Source organism: Nannobrachium achirus, assembly GCF_963921795.1.
Source record: "Nannobrachium achirus genome assembly, chromosome: 17".
In the NCBI taxonomy this organism is placed as follows: Eukaryota; Metazoa; Chordata; class Actinopteri; order Myctophiformes; family Myctophidae; genus Nannobrachium; species Nannobrachium achirus.
In genome coordinates, this window is record NC_137824.1 from 18,401,079 (window position 1) to 18,422,017 (window position 20,939).

At 41.9% G+C, this 20,939-nt stretch overlaps 1 protein-coding gene and 1 long non-coding RNA gene across 2 annotated transcripts in view; both read right to left on the reverse strand.

Moving 5' to 3' along the window:
- Positions 1-18,814, reverse strand: part of slc7a2 (solute carrier family 7 member 2) — a 37,387-nt gene extending 18,573 nt beyond the window's left edge. Inside the window, exons 1-5 of the mRNA XM_080745648.1 lie at positions 18,648-18,814; positions 12,267-12,445; positions 10,136-10,337; positions 8,404-8,559; positions 1,545-1,710 (exon numbers count right to left, since the gene is read on the reverse strand). Of these exons, the coding sequence (XP_080601774.1) occupies positions 1,545-1,710; positions 8,404-8,559; positions 10,136-10,337; positions 12,267-12,434 (692 nt within the window). The 5' untranslated portion in view covers positions 12,435-12,445; positions 18,648-18,814. The remainder of the gene's footprint in view (positions 1-1,544; positions 1,711-8,403; positions 8,560-10,135; positions 10,338-12,266; positions 12,446-18,647) is intronic.
- Positions 1-20,939, reverse strand: part of LOC308301613 — a 418,458-nt gene that overhangs the window by 18,573 nt on the left and 378,946 nt on the right. The gene's annotated exons all lie outside the window — the stretch shown is intronic.

Consider the following 20,939-nt stretch of genomic DNA (forward strand, 5'->3'; position numbering starts at 1 on the left):
GTCCCCCGTCCCCCATCAACGATTGGCCGAGACATGCCCAGCCCCCAGTGTGTCACTAGGCAAACATCACGTCACATTATGGAAGAAATACACTCACAAAAATGACCTTTTCAGTTGGTCGTTAATAAGATAATTAACCGAACTGGTCCGAAACTAACTGAATGAACAGAGGAAACAGTCTAGAGTCGGTTGATTCTTCCTGTGATGGAAGTAAGTGTGTTTTAACAGTGATATTATCTCCCATGGCCTGCGGGGCAAGAGGGCTTGCGACTGTAGAGCCATGCATCATCTCAGCTAAATAATAAATAAAAGAACAAAATGAAGTACCGGTGCCATTGGGAGACATTGTACCAGTGGTTCTCAAACATCTTTGTCTCATTCCTCAGGGCACCCCTGTAAAGGGGTGTCGCACCAAATTCTGGGCCCTGGGTACAATGATTCACTGCGGGGCCCCCCATGGATGTTCTTCATAGGGGGAGGGGATTTAACCCATTTAGACTGGTGAATGCATTATTATGCATGATTCTGTGCATTAACTATCGGACGCCCCTGCCTGTAAATAACTTTTTAAATAACCTTTTTAATCCACGGCACCCCTGAATTACACTGTTAGTTTTTATAATCGTATGTCCATATTACACTACGTAAATATGCACATCTTTCCCCCTAAGATAGGCTACACAGTATATGTCACGGAGGAATATCCGTTTCCATTAGAACAGATAGAACATAACGTTCACCAAAAATAGCCGATCTACAAGCTTACAACGCGTTGTGATGCGTTGTAAGCAGTAGCGCTTTGGAGGCCGGACGCGACCGGACGCCGTGTGGTAAAAAATTCCGACACGGACGCACGGACGGCAACGGTGCACGACCGTGTAAACGTGTGCATACCCCCCCGCGAGAGCCGCGACAACCCCCCACCCCGCAATAACTACAAGCAATACTTTAATCAGTGGCTACTGGCTACTACTTTGCATAACAGGTTTCTAGTGGTGAATGTGTGAGTGTCCTCAAGCCGCCCCTATTCATATGGATATAGCCTACTTTAACACCTAGGTTTCCAGCTGTGACTGCATGTGCATGTGTCGATGTGTGTGTGTCCTCATACATGGCTCCATTTACTGTGGTATTTAGTGTTTGAGATTCGTTCAAGGCAAACTTTGTTTCTCTAGTCTACTGCAGCGCTGTATTTTCTAAATGAATTAAAAGAAAGTAGAACATACAATCTTAAGTAACAATGCAAATGTAATTAAGACTAGAAAACTATTGTTTTCCCACCATTAGATCTGCTGACACCCTTTCTATCTAAATAGCCTCTAGAGGCGCGTGCACGCGCGTGCATGTGACGTCAATAAATGACCGTCCGCCCGGAAAAGAAAATCCCAAAGCACCACTGGTTGTAAGCGATAAGAGGGTATAAGAGAGTAAGAGCTTGTAGAACGGCTATTTTTGGTGGGGAGAGTTGGTGTAGATGGCACTCCTGGACTGGCGTCAGCTGCGTCACGGCACCCACTTTGAGAAACCCGGACATCATTATATACCTTCTGACTCGGGTGACATTAACCAGAGTCTCCTCTGATATCTCCCAGTTGAGCGGGTCTCCTTTGACGAAGCCGGAGATGATGACGAACAGCAGCACCAGCACGTTGACGGCAGTGAACACTTTGTTCACCCAGGCAGACTCCTTCACGCCGAACGACAGCAGTCCTGCATGGGAGAGAGAGGTACAACCTCCATTTAATGTCTCTTTATATACTACTTTATAAAGCTCTTATTAATTAGCCGGGAACCACCAGGGTCCAAATAGTCATGAGTCTTTTTGTCAATTCACCCTTTGTGTCCCACCCCATGTCACTCTGTTACTAGGTGGGACAAAAACCAGGGAAGATTGTTTTTACAATGGAAGTGAATGGGGAAAAAAAGATTTTTTACATTATTGCTATTTAAAGTACCAAAAGAAAAACATCTACGTAATATTAATACAAGGAACAAAAGTACAGTAGTTACATTGCAAAACAGTTTTTTTTTCCCCGAAAATACATGTTTTAATTAGTTTAATCCTCTGAAACAGGCAGAGGGCAGGTGAGAGAGAGAGAGAGACAGCAGTGCATCTTGGGTACCTCGCACTGACCAGGAAATTAAGGAACTATAGCCTCGCTCTCAACATAAGATGTATTTTAATTGTAATTCTGCCCATTTAAAATATATGTACCCAATCGAATATCTTAGTTACTGTACATCGATATCGTTCATGTGAACTAGTTTGTTGAAGCTTATTCATTATACTAATCAAAATCGATTTGACCGCGCAGCGCCGTAGCCGTGCTCCGCATCACCGCACCGCGGTGAGAGAACAAAAGGACTTTGTCCCACTGCATAACTCCGCCCCCGGTAGCAAAAGTGAATGATTTTTCTGGTTGGCCAGTCAGGGACCAATCAGAAGGCTGACAAAGGGTGATTTGAGCCAAAGCATGGTGCTTCACCCCACTGAAGACCCTGTGCACAATATGGGTGGGGTCAACACCAAAATCATAATATTTTCATATTAAAACTCACTTAGCGCCGAGCGAGCCAGATTTCAATATGAATCTGCGCTTATAACGCCAGGAAATAGCTATATTGAATCCCCAAAATCACATTACATAACCAGGTACACGTGCCTGCGAATGCCACAAGATGACCACTAGAGTGAGCCATAGCCCATAGACTTTCCATGGTCCCATGTTAAGTCAGAATAAAAAACGAGGTTCAGGACATAACAGGATGGTACAATGACATGCTCTCCATTGACATTCAATGGACAGGCCGCGGGCCGCCATTTGAGCTCAATACTGCTCAATTCGTGCTTGATCGTCTCAAACCACCATTGGTATGGGCATCGGAACGTATATAGATGCCACACAGAAAGTTTCCAAATCAAAATCCGACCTAGTGAAGCTACGTGAGGGTCGGATGGTTTGCATTGAGCCTAGCGGCTAACAGAGGCCTACGTAAACAGGAAGCTATGGCTTAAAGGTGACGTCATAATCGTATCCTTTTTTTTCACGGTTTTCATCTGTATGCTAGTCGAAGGTAAGCTAACCGTTCCGCTCCGTCTATCAACCCAAATTAAAAGCTTAAACAATGCTTTTATATAAAAGTCGCTCCGAGTCGCTCGGCACTAAACGCCATCATTAGTTAGTCGCCCCGAAAGTCGCTCGGCGCTAAGTGAGTTAACGTCTGTTTTGCGTCACTGATTAAGCTGATAATGCCATTGAGTGCTCCCCCTGGTGGCGTCTCTGTGTCTCCACACTCGTTTCTCAATAACAATGTATTTCTGCTGTGGGGTGGGGTGGGGTGGGGGAGGTGTAGGGATGGATCTGGCTGTCAGTTTTTACTATGGTGAAAGACATTGATTATGCTTAGATCAGTGTGGTATCAAGCACCAAAAATAGCCGACACGTTGTGAGCTTGGAGGTCTGCTATTTTCGATATTTTCACCAAAAGGCCCTTTTTGAAATTCCAGACCCTGCCTCTTTAACATTCTCTGCACGTCCCTGCTGTTGGTCTTTCCATCGTCACCCCTTTGGTGCCAAACATCTGTTGCAAACAACTGTCTGAATAATGGTATGGTATGTTTATTGCATAGCCCCGAGGGGAAACATGTTTTGCCACCAGAGCGAATACAAATACACAAGTAACAACCAGTAAGACTCCCTAATCGGGAGATAAGCGACCGTTGGTCGCTTATCTCCACAAATAGGCCAAAAGTTTGTTTTACCAATTATCAAGACATACGGGCAGTTGACAGTTTGCCATGGTTACTCATTGAAGTTGAATCTCCATATATGGAGATAACCTACGCATCACACTAAGTCTGACCTCACCAGCCCATATTTGGGCATGAGCAACTTATGTCTCCATATATGGAGATATGATGACATCACACAGTCCTCAGCCGATGATGTGGCGTGATGTCATACAATACACAAACGAGCCCTACAGTATAAAGGGGCAATTCTTGCCAGGAAAGAAGCATTTCTTCGACTCAGACCTTATCGCCAGGGTTGGCTTATAGCAGCTGTCGGTAGGACCATATATGGATTCTGTTAGTGTGGATCTCCTAACAGGGCATCATCTGGGATACAATCCCTTTTATACCCATATATGGAGATCCCTAACAGAATCCCTTTCATGCCCATATATGGAGATCCCTAACAGAATCCCTTTTATGCCCATATATGGAGATCCCTAACAGCATCCCTTTTATGCCCATATATGGAGATCACTAACAGCTAACAGAATCCCTTTTATGCCCATATATGGAGATCCCTAACAGAATCCCTTTTATGCCCATATATGGAGATCCCTAACAGAATCCCTTTTATGCCCATATATGGAGATCCCTAACAGAATCCCTTTTATGCCCATATATGGAGATCCCTAACAGAATCCCTTTTATGCCCATATATGGAGATCCCTAACAGAATCCCTTGTATGCCCATATATGGAGATCCCTAACAGAATCCCTTTTATGCCCATATATTATGGAGAAATCCCTGCTCTGAGTATCTGACATCAGTGTGATGTCACCTGTTTATGCCCATATATGGAGATCCCTGCTCTGCGTATCTGGTTGCTATGGTAAACAGTTGTTTGCTAGGGTAAAAAAACATGGTTGCTATGGTAAACAGTTGGTTGCTAGGGTAAACAGTTGGTTGCTAGGGTAAAACCATGGTTGCTAAGGTGGTTGCTAACGTACACTAACAGACCAGCAACAACAGACTGTTGCCACAGCAACGTACACAAAGGTTTGTGTACACATGTGATGTGATGTCATACTGATGCGGAGATATGAGCAGGGCAAAGGTGTGACGTGTGACGTGTGACGGACGGACGGACGGACGGACGGACGGACGGCCGGTGGAGGTTTTCATAGTAAACTGCTCCCTGACGGTCGCAATAACACCAGTAAGACTCCCTAATCGGGAGATAAGCGACCGTTGGTCGCTTATCTCCTGTCACACTGCTGACATCAGTATGACATCACACCGTACACAAATGACCCTTATATAAGACCGGCATTATCTACCGACAGATTAGTAACAAGATGTCAAAATCATTGAAGGTTTACCCTACTAACCAACTGTTTACCATAGCAACCATGTTTTTTACCTTAGCAACCAACTGTTTACCCTAGCAACCAACTTTTTACCACAGCAACCATGTTTTTTTTACCCTAGCAACCAACTGTTTACCCTAGCAACCAATTGTTTACCATAGCAACCATGTTTTCTTACCCTAGCAACCAACTGTTTACCCTAGCAACCAACTGTTTACCATAGCAACCATGTTTTTTACAGGGCCTGGGATTGATGACATCAGAAATCTCCATACAGTATATGGGCATGAAAGGGATTTTGTTTCTGGAAATATGTCTGTGGGGTGCCACATTTGGAATAAAACACTTACATCACACATCTGGATATCCATACAGCCCATCTAGTTTGCCTGTGTCCATTTATGCCCATATATCTGATGACATTGGGACAATGATCTCCATATATGGGCATAAAACTTATGTTAATTAGTAAAGCCTGGGGATCTCCATATATGGGCATGAGGGGTACCCTAAAAGGGCATCATCTGGGAATAGCAAATATAGTTATCCTAGAAAGTGAAAATCTTACATCAAAGGCCATAACTACCTACCTACCACCATACTGCATTCCTCATTAAACTACCTACCAGTAAGATGCCTAAGGGAGAAAAGCAAAGGGCGAGGTTGCACCATTTCTTGGTCTTCTGGCCAGTGATGTATATCGGACCATTTAACCATATATGGAGACATCTGGTACCCAAAGATATTCACAGATATGGGCTTAATATTGATGACATAAGGGATCTCCATATATGGGCGTAAAAGGGATTTGGTTCCCCTGGCATCACAGGGATCTCCATATATGGGCATAAAATGGATTTGGTTACCCTGGCAACACGGGGATCTCCATATCTCCATATATGGGCATAAAAGGGATTTGGTTCCCCTGGCATCACAGGGATCTCCATATATGGGCATAAAAGGGATTTGGTTCCCCTGACATTACAGTGATGTCAGTGGCTGGTTCTACAGAGGGGATCTCCATTTATGGGCATAAAAGGGAATGTATGTATGATGATGTCAGATATCATAGACGTCATAGGACTTTCACATAACGAATAACTGAGTAAGCATGTAAACCCGTAAAATCTATATTTGGGCATGGCTGATTTATGACCTCATCATGATGACACGAGCAAACACAGCTGAATTGTATAAATGATCAGTGCAGAAACCAACAGAAGTATTTGACCAAGACTCTTCGATTTAAACATCAACAAAGGTGTGACGTTTGTTGATGGTCACGTGTGACGTGTGACGGACGGACGGACGGACGGACGGACGGACGGACGGACGGACGGCCGGTGGAGGTTTTCATAGTAAACTGCTCCCTGACGGTCGCAAACATACAGTATAGCCGTGACATCATTTTGTAGTCAGACCTCCAAGCAGATTTATTGCAATATGTGTCCCTCGCTATTTCAACAGATCCGAGACAAAAATAACGACTAAAGTATAATTCTACCACTTTCCTGTCAACAAGAAAGAGAAGACAAATTAGTAAATAGTCAAAATAGTTCAAAGATTCACGGAAGCTGGAGCCTTTTGGCCCCAAAAGTTCTCTTCTGCCTACAAAATGATGTCAGACTTAAGAGCCCCATACACAGCAAGTGACAATAACAGACTTTACAAATGACATAACATAACACCCTCCCAAAACAAAGCTAGCGGTGTTCGTTAACGTTAAGGAATCAAACAAAGAATCTCTTCATTCTCTCAGTAGAGATTATAGGCATCAAAAACCTGTTGCTAAACTTACTACGCAGGTCCTTAAATATTATAATGTTGCCTGCATGGGTCACACTGATCTAATTTCATGCCAGCGTTGCGTTGGCATATCGGTTTATAAGACTTATGAAAAAGCTTTATTCTAGAAAGGTTGGTGACCCTCACAGCCAGCTCCTATCCAAGCTGCCAGTGATCAGAATGACATAGAAGATTTATATAGCTTCAGGTAGATTAACAAAACCTGACCAGGCCAAAAACATTGCTCCTATGAATCCCTTTAGCGGGGAAAAGCTGGACAAGCGATGTTCAATTGGAAAACATTTATTCCCCAGCAATTAACAGTTAAAGGGCCCAGAGTCACGGGTGTGACCAATCACATACGGTTGTTAATTGCCAATGCACATTGACACACCTAAATCTAACACGTTATTTATCTGATAAGCTAGTACAGTACACCACAGTGTACTATAAGGCAGGGGTCCTTGGGGGGGCAGTAAGGGAGTCCCCAGCAAACAGAGTTGAAATAGAATCAAAATCATTGCAACCACTTTAACCCTATATATACATATATCGACCATTTGAAAATAGCAGATCTACAAGCTCACAGCGCGTAGCACTGGGCTGTGTGGATGTGTGTAACCCAGTCCCGGCGCTACGAGGGGGCCTGGGGGGGATTGCACCCTCAGTTGCAAGTTGTGCCCCTCAGTTTATATATGTAAAGTCAAGAAAATATCAAAAATAACACAAATATTGGCTGAATATTATTATTATTATTATATTGTATTATTATAAAACTGGCATCTGTTGTAGGTATTACAGATAATAAAAAGAATGTTCATTTTTACTTGCCTATATAAAAAATATGTGCACCCTCACAATTTTCAAAAGCCCCCTTAGTCATTTCATCCTGCAGCCGGCCTGGTGTAACCGAGTAGGTATCAGCATGTTGTCAAAAAAGTGGAGGAACAGCCTTTAGTTAAGAACAAGTAGTGACACAACAAACCTGGCTCAGCCTTTAAAAACAAGTCCCAGTAAAATGACATAACAAGCAGAGCATTGCAGGCCTTCATTAAGCACTTATCTTATTATCAAACATTCTGCCTTCTCTATTGAATTACACCATGTAGGCTCATAAGAACACTGCTTGTTATGAAGAAAAGGCACTGATTCATATTTCCATGTTGATGTGTGTATAATATGTGCAATACTTAGTAACTGATATGTATACTTACATTATCATTATTACATTATAAGTACAGTACTTGCTAGGCAAGGCAAGTGTATTTGTAGACAGTAGCCTATGTTTTAACAACAAGGCAATTCAATGTGATCTCTAGTCTTACATAGGCCTAGCCATACAATCAGAGATCACCTCACCTACTAAAGTTAATGTATGGGCTAGAAGTTCAAGAACAGTGGAGAAAGCCAGTGCTAACTAGAAGGAGCACAGGTCTCCGCCAGGTCAGGCAGGTTAGTGTGGGCCAGCAATGGTGGGAATTTGCCGATGGGTTAGTTTGGGTTAAGCGTCTTACCAGAGAGCAGCAGGATGAGGCAGACGGCGAAGAAGTCGGGGTAAGGCGCCAAGCCAGGAGCGTTCATGGGGAAGTAGGTCTGACCGAACCTCTCGATGTGTCCTCCTATCAGCTCGTCAAACGTCCCGCTCCAGGCCCTGGCCACCGAGGACGTCCCTGCGAGGACGAGAGGACAGGGACAGCTATGGACACCACACAATTTGACCCAGAGCCCATGACCCATGCCGGAATGTTCGGGTCCGATCGGGAGACTTTGGTGAGTCCTGCACCATCGATTACCAATGTTTTGACCCTCACTTTGTCCAAAAGTACAACAACCTATAGTGCAATAACCTATATTCATACTAGAAAATTTGCAATTTGTGAAATTGCAAGTGTGGTTGCCCTGTGTTTCAAATCATATTTGAGTTTTTGGAAGTGAATTTCCATTATTTTGAGGGCTATGTTTGTTTACCAGTAAGTAAATGCATCTTGTGCATTGTAATCCCCATATATGAGTATAAGGGGGTAGGTACCCTAACACAACAGTGCATCTATAAACTCTAACGGGGCAGGGAATCATCTGGGAATCATACTTAAAGTATGATTCCCGTTTTCGGTGGGAATGCCCATATATGGACATAATGGTCTCATGTGGTCTATGATGTCAGTCATCTCCATATTTGTGAAAAGTTTATATTAACCACTGACTTAAATTAAATTCAGTGGGGAAAATTAATTCACTAATAAATTAATATATCAATTAAACAATACAAATGTTCTCTTAGAAAAATGCAAATTGCAAATTCCAGATGAAGCCGGTCGATTTGACATATGGCGCGAGTGTGTGGCGCGAAAACTGTGGGAGGAGTAGACGTTAAACTTTTAGTTCCTCTAGAAACAGAGAATAAAGTTTCCCCAGAACTACAGTATAGTATAGTCTGGTTGCCCTGCTGGGGCAACCACACTAATAATAATAGTTCCTCACTAATCCTCATGATAATATGGTAACATTTTTGTCTACTCTGTCTGTGTCTCAGAGGAGAGCTGTCAACAGAAATCTAAGCTAAAAGAAACTGCAGGCTTTCTGTTCCTGGAAATATAACATGCTATATTTGAAGCCATTCTTCTCATGTTGAACGAACACTGTGTATTTGACAGAGTATAGGTAATAACTTTGAAGGCCTGCAGGTGACGACTCCAGTCAGTGACACAGACAAAGGCCAGCGTGTCTTCCTTTTCAAAGTGCCATGTTATTTGACCTTTCATTCACATGACAGAATTTCCTTCAGATAAAAGGAAGAGGACTTGTTCTTCAGCACCAGTAAGGTCATCTTTACCCATAATTGAGGGAAAGCATTTGGCGGGGGGGAAAAAATAAGAACAATTTGACCATCCAGTGAATAATGTGACAATTATTAAAAATAAAAATACAAAATGTGAAATTTGTCCAAATCCCTCCTATGAGACACAGACCAAGTTCAAACAAATGGTACCATTTTATCAGGACTATTAGTGAGGACCAATTATATGAAGATAGGTTGAAAATGGGTGAAGTTGTCCTTTGATAGAAAATTCAAAAATAGCCATAAACCTTTCTGAAGCCTTTTGAAAATATATGCCCCCATACAGGTTATAAGTGTTTATCTCCAGTCTTGTGTAGCCAGGAGATCATAGATATTCACTTACTTTAAGTCATCTGAATTCAATGAATATGCTCAAACTAAACAACAGCTACACAGAACTGACTCACCTATGACGTAGGAGAGGATGAGGTTCCAGCCAGTGATGAAGGCCCAGATCTCCCCTACGGTGACGTAGCTGTACAAGTAGGCGGAGCCCGTCTTTGGGACGCGGGCGCCGAACTCGGCGTAACACAGGCCCGCCATGACGGACGCCAGGGCCGCGATGAGGAAGGAGACGACGATGCTGGGGCCTGAGTCACCCTTGGCCACCTGTTATAGACAGAATTATACATATTTCCATTCAGGGTAGAAGGAATTAGAAGGTTTTGTTAAAAGGATCAGATTCAGAACATAGTTTCGAATTTTGATTCGCCAACACAACATTGTTGCCGCAAAACAAGACAAGGAAGTAGAAATATTCACTCGCAAAAAAAAACTAACCTAGCCCAACCCTACCCTCCCCTGCCCCTTCTTACACTTACTGTTTGTTTAGACTTACTGTTTTCTTTTTCTTTTTTTTTACATATCTACTGCATAGTACTGTGTTCTATTCGTCTGTCATTCAATGTTATATGAGATACTTAAATGGTTTCCTGTGGAAATAAGCTTAGTCTTTTCATGGATCTCCTTTTAGTAGACCTTGTACCAGTGAACTGTACCGTCATGAAACTGTACCTTTTCCTATGCAAACTTCTAATAAAGTCTTCAATCAATCAATCAATCACAGTACGGGACATGTCATGAATGATGAGGTGCGCAACACCGTCGACGGTGGTCCTCCGTTACACATTTTGTTTTGACGTCACCTTCTGGATGTTTCGATCTTAACGCTGCAGTATGATCAACTAGGACAGTGGTTTTCAACCAGGGATCTGGGAACCACAAGTGGTCCTTGAGGGGGATGGACCTCAGCTAAATGATGGAGAGTATAGGTAACCAAATTAACTCTTCTTTAACTCTTGAGAGTGTAAAATGAAACCAAATGGACCCGGGGGGGTCCTTTTTACGCTCTCGAGAGTTAACATCTGCATTACTTAAGTTATGAGAATTCGACACAATTCGAGAATATAGAAGAATTGTTATTTTGATCAAAGTTTGCCGTTTATCTTTATGGTATCACATATCATACAGAGTGGATGGAGTTGTGGACAAAATCTTATCCGACAACAACAGAATATTGAATGTTTTGGGTCTGAGAGGCTAAATCTCATCAAATGGTGCTCTGTGGCTCAAATGCCAAATAAATAAAAGACCTTTCAGGGGTTGAAAACCACTGAACTAGGACATTAATTTACAAGAAAACATAAAAGCTTAGAATAATGGAGATGATAGCGATTCATAACATATTTATAGCTATCAAGAGGTTTCTGCCGGACAGCAGCAATATCTAATATTAATTTAGCGAATGTCTGTCTGTCTGTCTGTCCGTCCGTCCGCCGTCTGACCATCTGTCTGCATGCTGACTTCACTGATACTGTCACCACCCACCTGAAACAATGCCCAAATTTGGAGATGAATGACCAAATTTGGAGATGAGCATGCTGACTTCACGATAATAAACAGTGTAGCCGCCATGGCTGTCTGTCTGCATGCTGATGTAATATTCTGACGTCATAGTACTGATATCACAGACTGATACAACGGGTATTGCACAACTGGACGTCAATGGTGCAATGTTGTTTTTGACAGCAAATTTTGATTTGGTTTTAGTCATAGTCTTTTGAATAAAATATAATTTAGTTTTTGTCATAATTTAGTCATCTGAAAAGTTTTAGTTTTAGTCTAATTTTAGTCGACTAAATATCATACGTTTTTAGGCGACTAAATCTACAGTTGATTTAGTCAACTAAAATTTATTTTGGCAGGCCGTGATGGCATCGTAATGACTGATTTTACACTTGGTTGTGTCACAACGCGTCACAACGCAACGCGTTGTGAGCTTGTAGATCGGCTATTTTCAGCACGCAACACCTGAGAGCAACCAAACATAAAATGACTCTCTTCAGGACTAGTCCCTCCCTATCGTTTTAGTCTAGTTTTTATTTTGTTGACGAAATTGTCAATATATTTAGTCTTAATCTTAGTCATCACAGCGTAGTTTTTATTTCGTTTTTATTTAGTTTTCGTCAGTGAAAAAAACGCAGTCAAAAAACATTTTTCGTCATGGTCAACACTGCAATGGTGACCGTTCTGCCCTACCTCTCCGGCCAGCACGTAGACCCCTGCGCCCAGCGTGCTGCCCACGCCCAGGGCGATGAGGTCCAAGGTGCCCAGGCACCGGCACAGCTTAGACTCCTCCAGGGAGCTCATGTCCACCACCTTCCTCCTCACCAGGGAGCGACCGAACCACAGCAGCTGACCCAACATGATGAGCCCTCCTGAGGGGGGGAGAGGGAGGGAGAGAGAGATAGAGAGAGGGAGAGAGAGAGAGAGGGAGAGCGCCCGGAAAGGTTTAGAATTTTACTAGATAAACTAGAAATACTGTTCCTATGAAACAGTGTGGGCTCGCATGGAACACCATGTATGGGTGTCTACCCTTTGGCTGCTCCTCATTGGCTAAGGGCCCTGACTTTGTACTGTCGGTCATTTGTTTGAGGAGAATAACCTTGGTCTATAAAGTTTTGGTATAACATACTGATATAACATACTGGTCTCGAGCCAAAGTGTTTTGTTATTTATATCAGGTCGCACTTGTTGGTGGTGATGGTAAATGGTGCATTTATATAGCGCTTTTATCCAAGGCGCTTTACATAGATTGTGCATTACATTCACCCATTCACACACACATTCATACACCGGTGGCGGAGGAAACCATGCAAGGCACCAACCTGCTCACCGGGAGCAACTAGGGGTTCAGAGTCTTGATCAAGGACTCTTCGAAATGAACTCAGGGGGAGCCCGGATTCGAACTGGGAACCCTTCGGGAACCCATCTTGCTCTAATAACGGTTTCTCTACCCCTGAGCTATGCCGCTAAGGGCCCTGCCTTTGTAGTACTGTCGTCATTTTTTTGAGGAGACTTGACCTTTAAAGTTTTGGTACAACATACTGGTCTCGCCTTCCAGCGAGCCCACAATTAGATCAGTGCTTCTCAAACATTTTCAATTGATCTCTGAGACTGGGACCATAGCCTATATAATCTACTCTGTAAAACACTCCTGTGTTCATTTCACCCGTTAAGATCTGGAATTATTACTTGCGCCAGCAGAGCGCACAAGTAGTGCGTTCGTATGTGCGTATGTATGTAGGTAAGTTGGTGTCTGTGTGTGTTTAAGCCCGTAGCCCAAAAATATCTGGTGCCAGGGACCCCCATAAGAGAAGATCTTAGCTGTTAGATTAAAGCTAGAACAGAATTCTACAACTGTCTGTAGTGTACTGTAGGTGCAGGGGGGGAGAAACCTCTGATCTGAATATTCATTCTTATACATTCTCGTATTGGATTTCTAGTAGGGGTGGGACGATATGAAAGTTTCATGTCACGATTATTGTAACCAAAGAAATTGCGATTTACGGTATTATCGCGATAATCAAAATATCCCCAACATCCATTATCCTGGAGCGGAACATTCGCCAAAAAATAGCAGATCTACAGGCTCCAACGCGTCGCGTTGGAGCTTGTAGATCAGCTATGTTTTGACAAAGACATATGGTAGAGAGTGAAAAAAAGACTGTATCAAGCACTATTTACAGGTGTGTTTTACCAATTGATCTTAGTGCATGGCGGAGGATAATTTAATGATAAATTAAAATATCCATGATACGATTATTATGAGTGGTTTTTTATCACGCTAAAGCCATAACGATTATCGTCACATCCCTACCTTCTAGCTGCTGAAAGTATAGTGAAGCTAATCAATTGAATTCGATTGCAATTTGATTGAATTGAATTGAATTGAATTCAGTTCAATTCAATTCAATTGAGCTCTATTGGCATGAGAAAACATGTGTTTACATTGCAAAAGTGGAACAAAACCATCAAAACAAAACATCGTATAAATATTAAATATAAATGTAATCTCTTTCAACATCATGGGCAAAATTAAATTACATTTTGGTTTGTGATGTACAAAAATTGCAGATCAGATTGGCAAGCTTGGAGATCATCTGCTATTTTTGTAAGTGTGTGTGTGTGTGTGTGTGTGTGTGTGTGTGTGTGTGTGTGTGTGTGTGTGTGTGTGTGTGTGTGTGTGTGTGTGTGTGTGTGTGTGTGTGTGTGTGTGTGTGTGTGTGTGTGTGTGTGTGTGTGTGTGTGTGTGTGTGTGTGTGTGTGTGTGTGTGTGTGCGTGCGTGTTTGTTTGCGTGTGTGTGCGTGCGTGCGTGCGCGTTTGCGTGTGCGTGCACGCATGCGTGCTGTGTGTGCATGTCTGTGCGCGTGCGTGTGTGCACGTTGGCGTGTATGACTGTGTCGCCAGGAGACAGTCACACACTCAATTCAAGTTGGTCATGTTTGGTATCTGGTTTGAATCAGTGCCCCCTTTTTTCTTTTTTTCAAGAAAAAAATCATTAAAAGGCAACCTGGACTGTGCATGAAAGCTAAAGGTCTGTGAGCAAAGCTTGTTTTGGCATTACACTGACTGTGGTGCTTCGATCAGAACTGGGATATAGGCTATTTGTTTCTAAACCAACCAGCTTCAGAATAAACAAGTACATAAACATGTTAATACAAAAACCATATAGGCTATTGGTTTCTAAACCAACCGGCTTCAGAATAAACAAGTACATAAACATGTTAATACAAAAATCATATAGGCTATTGGTTTCTAAACCAACCAGCTTCAGAATAAACAAGTACATAAACATATTAATACAAAAACCATATAGGCTATTGGTTTCTAAACCAACCGGCTTCAGAATAAACAAGTACATAAACATGTTAATACAAAAACCATATAGGCTATTGGTTTCTAAACCAACCGGCTTCAGAATAAACAAGTACATAAACATGTTAATACAAAAACCATATAGGCTATTGGTTTCTAAACCAACCGGCTTCAGAATATACAATGACATAAACATGTTAATACAAAAACCATATAGGCTATTGGTTCCTAAACCAACCGGCTTCAGAATATACAATTACATAAACATGTTAATACAAAAACCATATAGGCTATTGGTTTCTAAACCAACCGGCTTCAGAATATACAATTACATAAACATGTTAATACAAAAACCATATAGGCTATTGGTTTCTAAACCAACCGGCTTCAGAATATACAATTACATAAACATGTTAATACAAAAACCATATAGGCTATTGGTTTCTAAACCAACTGGCTTCAGAATAAACAAGTACATAAACATGTTAATACAAAAACCATATAGGCTATTGGTTTCTAAACCAACTGGCTTCAGAATATACAATTACATAAACATGTTAATACAAAAACCATATAGGCTATTGGTTTCTAAACCAACCGGCTTCAGAATAAACAATAAACATGTTAATACAAAAACCATATAGGCTATTGGTTTCTAAACCAACCGGCTTCAGAATAAATAATTACATAAACATGTTAATACAAAAACCATATAGGCTATTGGTTTCTAAACCAACCGGCTTCAGAATAAACAAGTACATAAACATGTTAATACAAAAACCAGTTGAACATCATTATAGCATCATTGAATCATATGAACATCATTATAGCTCCATGCAAGTGTTGACATGAATGTGTGTGAGGTTACCTCACAGCCAGGGACGTGCAGAGAATGTAAGAGAGGCAGGGGCTGACAATTCTAAAAGGGCCTTTTGGTGAAAATCTCGAAAATTGCATGGCCCAGAAACATGACAGCAGGCACGTGCACACGTAGACATCAAAAGGGGCTTGAGCCCCCGCCCTTTTATCTGTCTGTAAAAAGTGCCCTCTCCAGACCATGAATGCAGTTTTTACTATGGTGAAAGAAGTGCAAATGCCCTCTTTCCATGCCATATACCTGAAGCTAGCATTCAAGATAATTGCCATGTCCAAACTCTCCTGAACTTGAATGCAGCATCTTATGTTGAAAGTATTGCCCTCTCTGGGTAGAAATCAATGCCGTTACGCCACATCTCCAGTTTGACTTGATAATCGTTAGTTCATTGTGGTATCAAGCACAGAAAATAGCCGACCTCCAATATCACAACGTGGCGCGTTGTGATATTTTCACCAAAAGGCCCTTTTAGAAATATTAGCCCCTGTCTCTCTAATATTCTCTGCACGTCCCTGCATGTCAGTATGTATGTATACTGTTTTCTCCACGTTCCAACAAAGTTACAGACCTGTAAGGGTCCACTTTTGGACCCCGGGTGAGTAACAGTTGGTATAGTCCAGTGGTTCTCAACATTTTAAGGCAGTGATCCCCCCAAAATAATCATTTGACTACTTGGAATGTAGGAGATGGGTCATTCAATTTTGGTCTGACTCTGATGAATTTGATTTATCTGTGGAACCGAGTCAGACCAACATTTATTTTCAAGAATGTTGCCTCTTTCTTATATTGTTTGACAGTTTGCCCAATGTTTGACCAGTTTTTATAGGATAGTTTGTTTATTACATTTGATGCAGTAATGGCCTTGTTCTTTTCTTTTCTTTTTCTTTCTCGAAAGTCCTTAAAATATCGCTTCACTGTCATCACTCTCACCCTCTCTTTTTCTTATATTTTTATGATGTCTGACCTACTGTTTGGGACTAGCCTAGTAAACGACCAACTTCCGTTATCCAGGAGGATTCCAAATGAAATGGTTTCCGGAAGAGGGCGGGTACGAGGCTAGTTTGGGACGGGGGTCAGAAGCCGCGGGTTGTGTGTAGAATAAATTGCCGCAGGTTGTGTGTAGAATAAATATTAAATTGTAAACATTCTCTCCAGGATGCGCTGCAGGGAAAATGAACATTTAATCATGAATGCAAACATTCTTAACGTTTTCCAATGCTGTAAAATGTGTAGAATACATATTAAATTTCAATATTCTCTCCAGGATGCACTGCAGGGAAAATAAACATTTAATCATGAATGCTCATTATGTATTTGTAGCCTTTAGTCATTTTGATAGTAGGCTAATATAGCTAATATAGACACTTACCGCATGTGTTGCCTTCATTATAAAGCTTATATAAGGCTTTTAATTTTTGCGGCTCCAGACAGATTCGATTTTTTTGTTTGTTTTGGTCCAATATGGCTCTTTCAACATTTTGGGTTGTCGACCCCTGGTTTGGGAAACAGTGGTATATAGGCCTATACCAGGGGTCTTCAACGTTTTCAGGCCAAGGACCCCTTAGCAGAGAGAGAGATGAAGCAGGGACCCCCACAACCTGTTCATAGATTCCATAGTTTCATTGTTTGGCAGCACAATCATCAGTGTATTTTGGATTCATGTCAATTTATGTTTTCAGATATTTAACCACTTGAACCGTCAATACTTAATAAACTTGACCTTTCACTCTGTACTTAGTCTGCTCTTTTTCCCCTCTACACCAAAGCTCTTTGCCACAAGGCGTTGTGAGCTTGTAGATCTGCCATTTTTGGCTAATGTTCTCAGAATATGGACACCAGAGTTCAAGTGGTTAATATAAAAAAAGAGAAAAAAGTTTCTATCACTCAAAGATTTGGAGGACCCCCTGTAGTAACTCTGGGGACCCCCTAGGGGTCTCGGACCCCCTGTTGAAGACCCCTGGCCTATACAATATCTTTTGTGGGCTTATGGTGCGGATCTAAACACTCAAAGGGCTGCATTCATAAAAGGGCAGTGTGTGAGTGCAACAATATGACGCAGCCAGTAAGGCCGTCCACTCCCCTCACTAATTGGAGCATTTTCACTTTTACTGCACAGAAATGCACAACTTCAAAGGCTTATTTGTCTTTGCTTTTGCTCCATGAATGTAAAACTGTCCTTGTGCATTAACGTGATGGTCAGGGGAACATGGCATGTCAAAAATAATAAATTGGATTCATTTTCAAATTAATGCTTGAAAGGCGCGCATCAAGCGTTGAACTCTTTCAACTGATAGGCCTACTTGTTTTTGCCACTTCACTATTAAATCAGTGTTGAGTACCGTCTAAAAGGTGCATTGATGTCCATTTAAGTGCAGCTTTTTTTCCCAAACCAACAGAAAAATGCAAATACGGTCTTGTATTTAGCAGGTCATTAACATAACAATGTGAGATTTATTGTGGCCCCTTTCAGAATACAGGACCCAGATCTAAATGCATTCCTTGGATACAGGAACATATTCAAATTGATAAAAAAAAAAAAAAAAAGAAAAGGAGAGATTGTTTCAACTACTACAACTAGCCTATACTGTAAACGACATATTTTCAACCAAAATGTGTCATTTTAACAGCTCAATGGTTAAAATGAACAGTCCTTTCTGAATGCAATCTCTATATGTCCTACCTATATTTTGTATTAGTGACAATAATTTCCCATCTACTCTACTGTAGAAACATCTAAAATAAGCACATTCCTTCCATAATCATTTTACTTCTTTTTTTTGTGTACAACACCCACTACAGCAGTTGCAAAAAAACACATGCATTGCTTACAGTTGCCTCATAAGGATGTGAATGATGGACACTCGCAGGAGAATTTAAGCAAACTCACCTGGTTATATAGATGATGTGACAAGCTGCAAAACTCTAGACCCTTTAGACTGGAAAAAGTGTCAAATAGAAATAAAGAATCCTTATGAATGCAGCTTTTGGCACACAGGTCCCAGCAGCAGCAGCAGAAGCAGCAGTCCCATGCATACAGTATATGTTCTGTAAAGACACACTTTGGCACTAAAACTCTGTTGGCAAACTGAACAGAACAGCATTTCTCACTCCTCCCACTGTCCCCTCCAGCCTCTCTCCATTGGCTCTGCCTCCCCTCCCCTGGCTGCCACCACGGCCCTCAGGGACGTACAGAGAATGCTAGAGAGGCAGGGGCTGACATTTTGAAAAGGGGCATTTTGGTGAAAATATCGAAAATAGCAGACCTCCAAGCTCAAAACGCGTCGCAGCGCGACGTGTTGTGAGCTTGAAGGTCGGCTATTTTCGTTGCTTGATACCACACTGACTAAGCATATTCAAGTGAATACTGGAGATGTGGTGTAACGGCATGGGTTTCTACACAGAGAGGGCAATTCTTTCAACAGAGATTTTGGACAAGTTTGCCCAATGTTTGACCAGTTTTACTTCTAGGGATGGCTTTCCCAAGTGCAAATGTGTGCCAAGAACAATCTTTGTTTCATATTAAGCCACTTACTAAAGATGGTCCTTTTGTTTAGAACTCAATACTTCCATAAATTTCAAGTAAAGACTCTGTAAAACTGTAAAATTCTTGAATGCTGCCTTCAGGTATGGCATGGAAAGAGGGCATTTGCGTTTCTTTCACCATAGTAAAAACTACATTCATGGTCTGGAGAGGGTACTTTTTACAGACGGTAAAAGGGCAGGGGCCCAAGCCCCCTTTGATGTCTATGTGTGCACGTGGCTGCCAGCCGCCACTCCTGCCCTGGTGGTGGAAAAAGTATACTCAAATGTTTTACTTGCAATGTAGAAATAACTCTGTTACAAGTAAATGTCCCGAATTCAAAATGTACCTGAGTAAAAGTACAAAAGTGTTGGTATCAAAATGTAGGCTGCTTAAAAAATGTAAAAAAAAATGTCAAACAGCAGATCTACAAGCTCATAATGCGTTGCAATGAGACGCATTGTGAGCCTGTAGATCGGCTAGTTTCAAATGGCCAAAATTAATATAGGGCTGAAGTGGTTAACATGTTTTGTGTATCTTCAAAGTAACTTGTAACTAAAGTTTTCAAATAATTGTGGAGTAAAAGTACAATATTTGCCTGGTGAGATATAGGCTAGTGGAGTAGAAGTAAAAGTAGCTTACAGAAAATTGAACATACTCCAGTCAAGTCACTACTGAAAGTAAATAAGTACTTAAAAAAACCTCCATTACAATTATTTGACAACTTTAGTTCCAAAGTTATTTTGCAGAAATGTATATTTATTTAATCAATTAAGCCCTGTTTTATACTTTGGCTATTCAAAAAATGACAGCTCTACAAGCACCACAGAGTAACATTTACCAAAAAGTACCAAAAACCAAATCTTCCACCAGGGCGCTGACTGACAGATGCCAGTCGTACTCGTGGCCCCAATTGAATGACGCCTCGGGGTCAGAGTGATAGGAACAGAGAGTATAGCAGGGAGGCAGGGACATGCTGGGCCCCTGATTCAGCCCGGGAAAAAGAGTTGTAGAGGCCCTCCTTGCGCGCTATAGAGAGAGATCTCTCTCTATTTCGCTGCTGCTACTCAAAGATTTGCCATTTCAGATCATGACAAGTGACAAGTTATATTTTGTCGTTGTCGGGTGGAAACCTTGTATGTCCAAAACCAACGCCTCGGACCGCGAGGCGTTGTGTGCTTGTAGATCTGCTGTTTTCTCTACTTTTGTGCAACGGCCTTGTATGATGAAGCAGGGCTTTGCTTTGCGAAAAAATGTATACATTTGAAACTTGGAGATACGAGGTTTCTGCCCGACAGTGACGATTTACTTTGTTGGCCGCCCAGCCCCCAAAATGGAACGAAGAAGCCGACATTTTATTTTTAATTTTTTCCTAATGGCTGGCCTGGACCGGCCGGGAATGAACCGGCCGTTCGGGAGTTGTCCCGCTTTTCCCAATGGCCAGCACGTCCCTGGGGGAGAAGCAGGGAGGCTCGGGACATGCAGGGGAGTTTTCTGCTTCCACCCGTTGTGGTCTGCTGAGCTAATATTGCACCACAAGCACCCAAATGCATCTTCAGGTCAATGGCCCAAACTGGCAGATTGACTTTGTGTGTGTATGTCCCTATGTCCCAGTGTCCCTGTCCCTATGTATGCAGTACCAACAGCTGCGGTCACGCG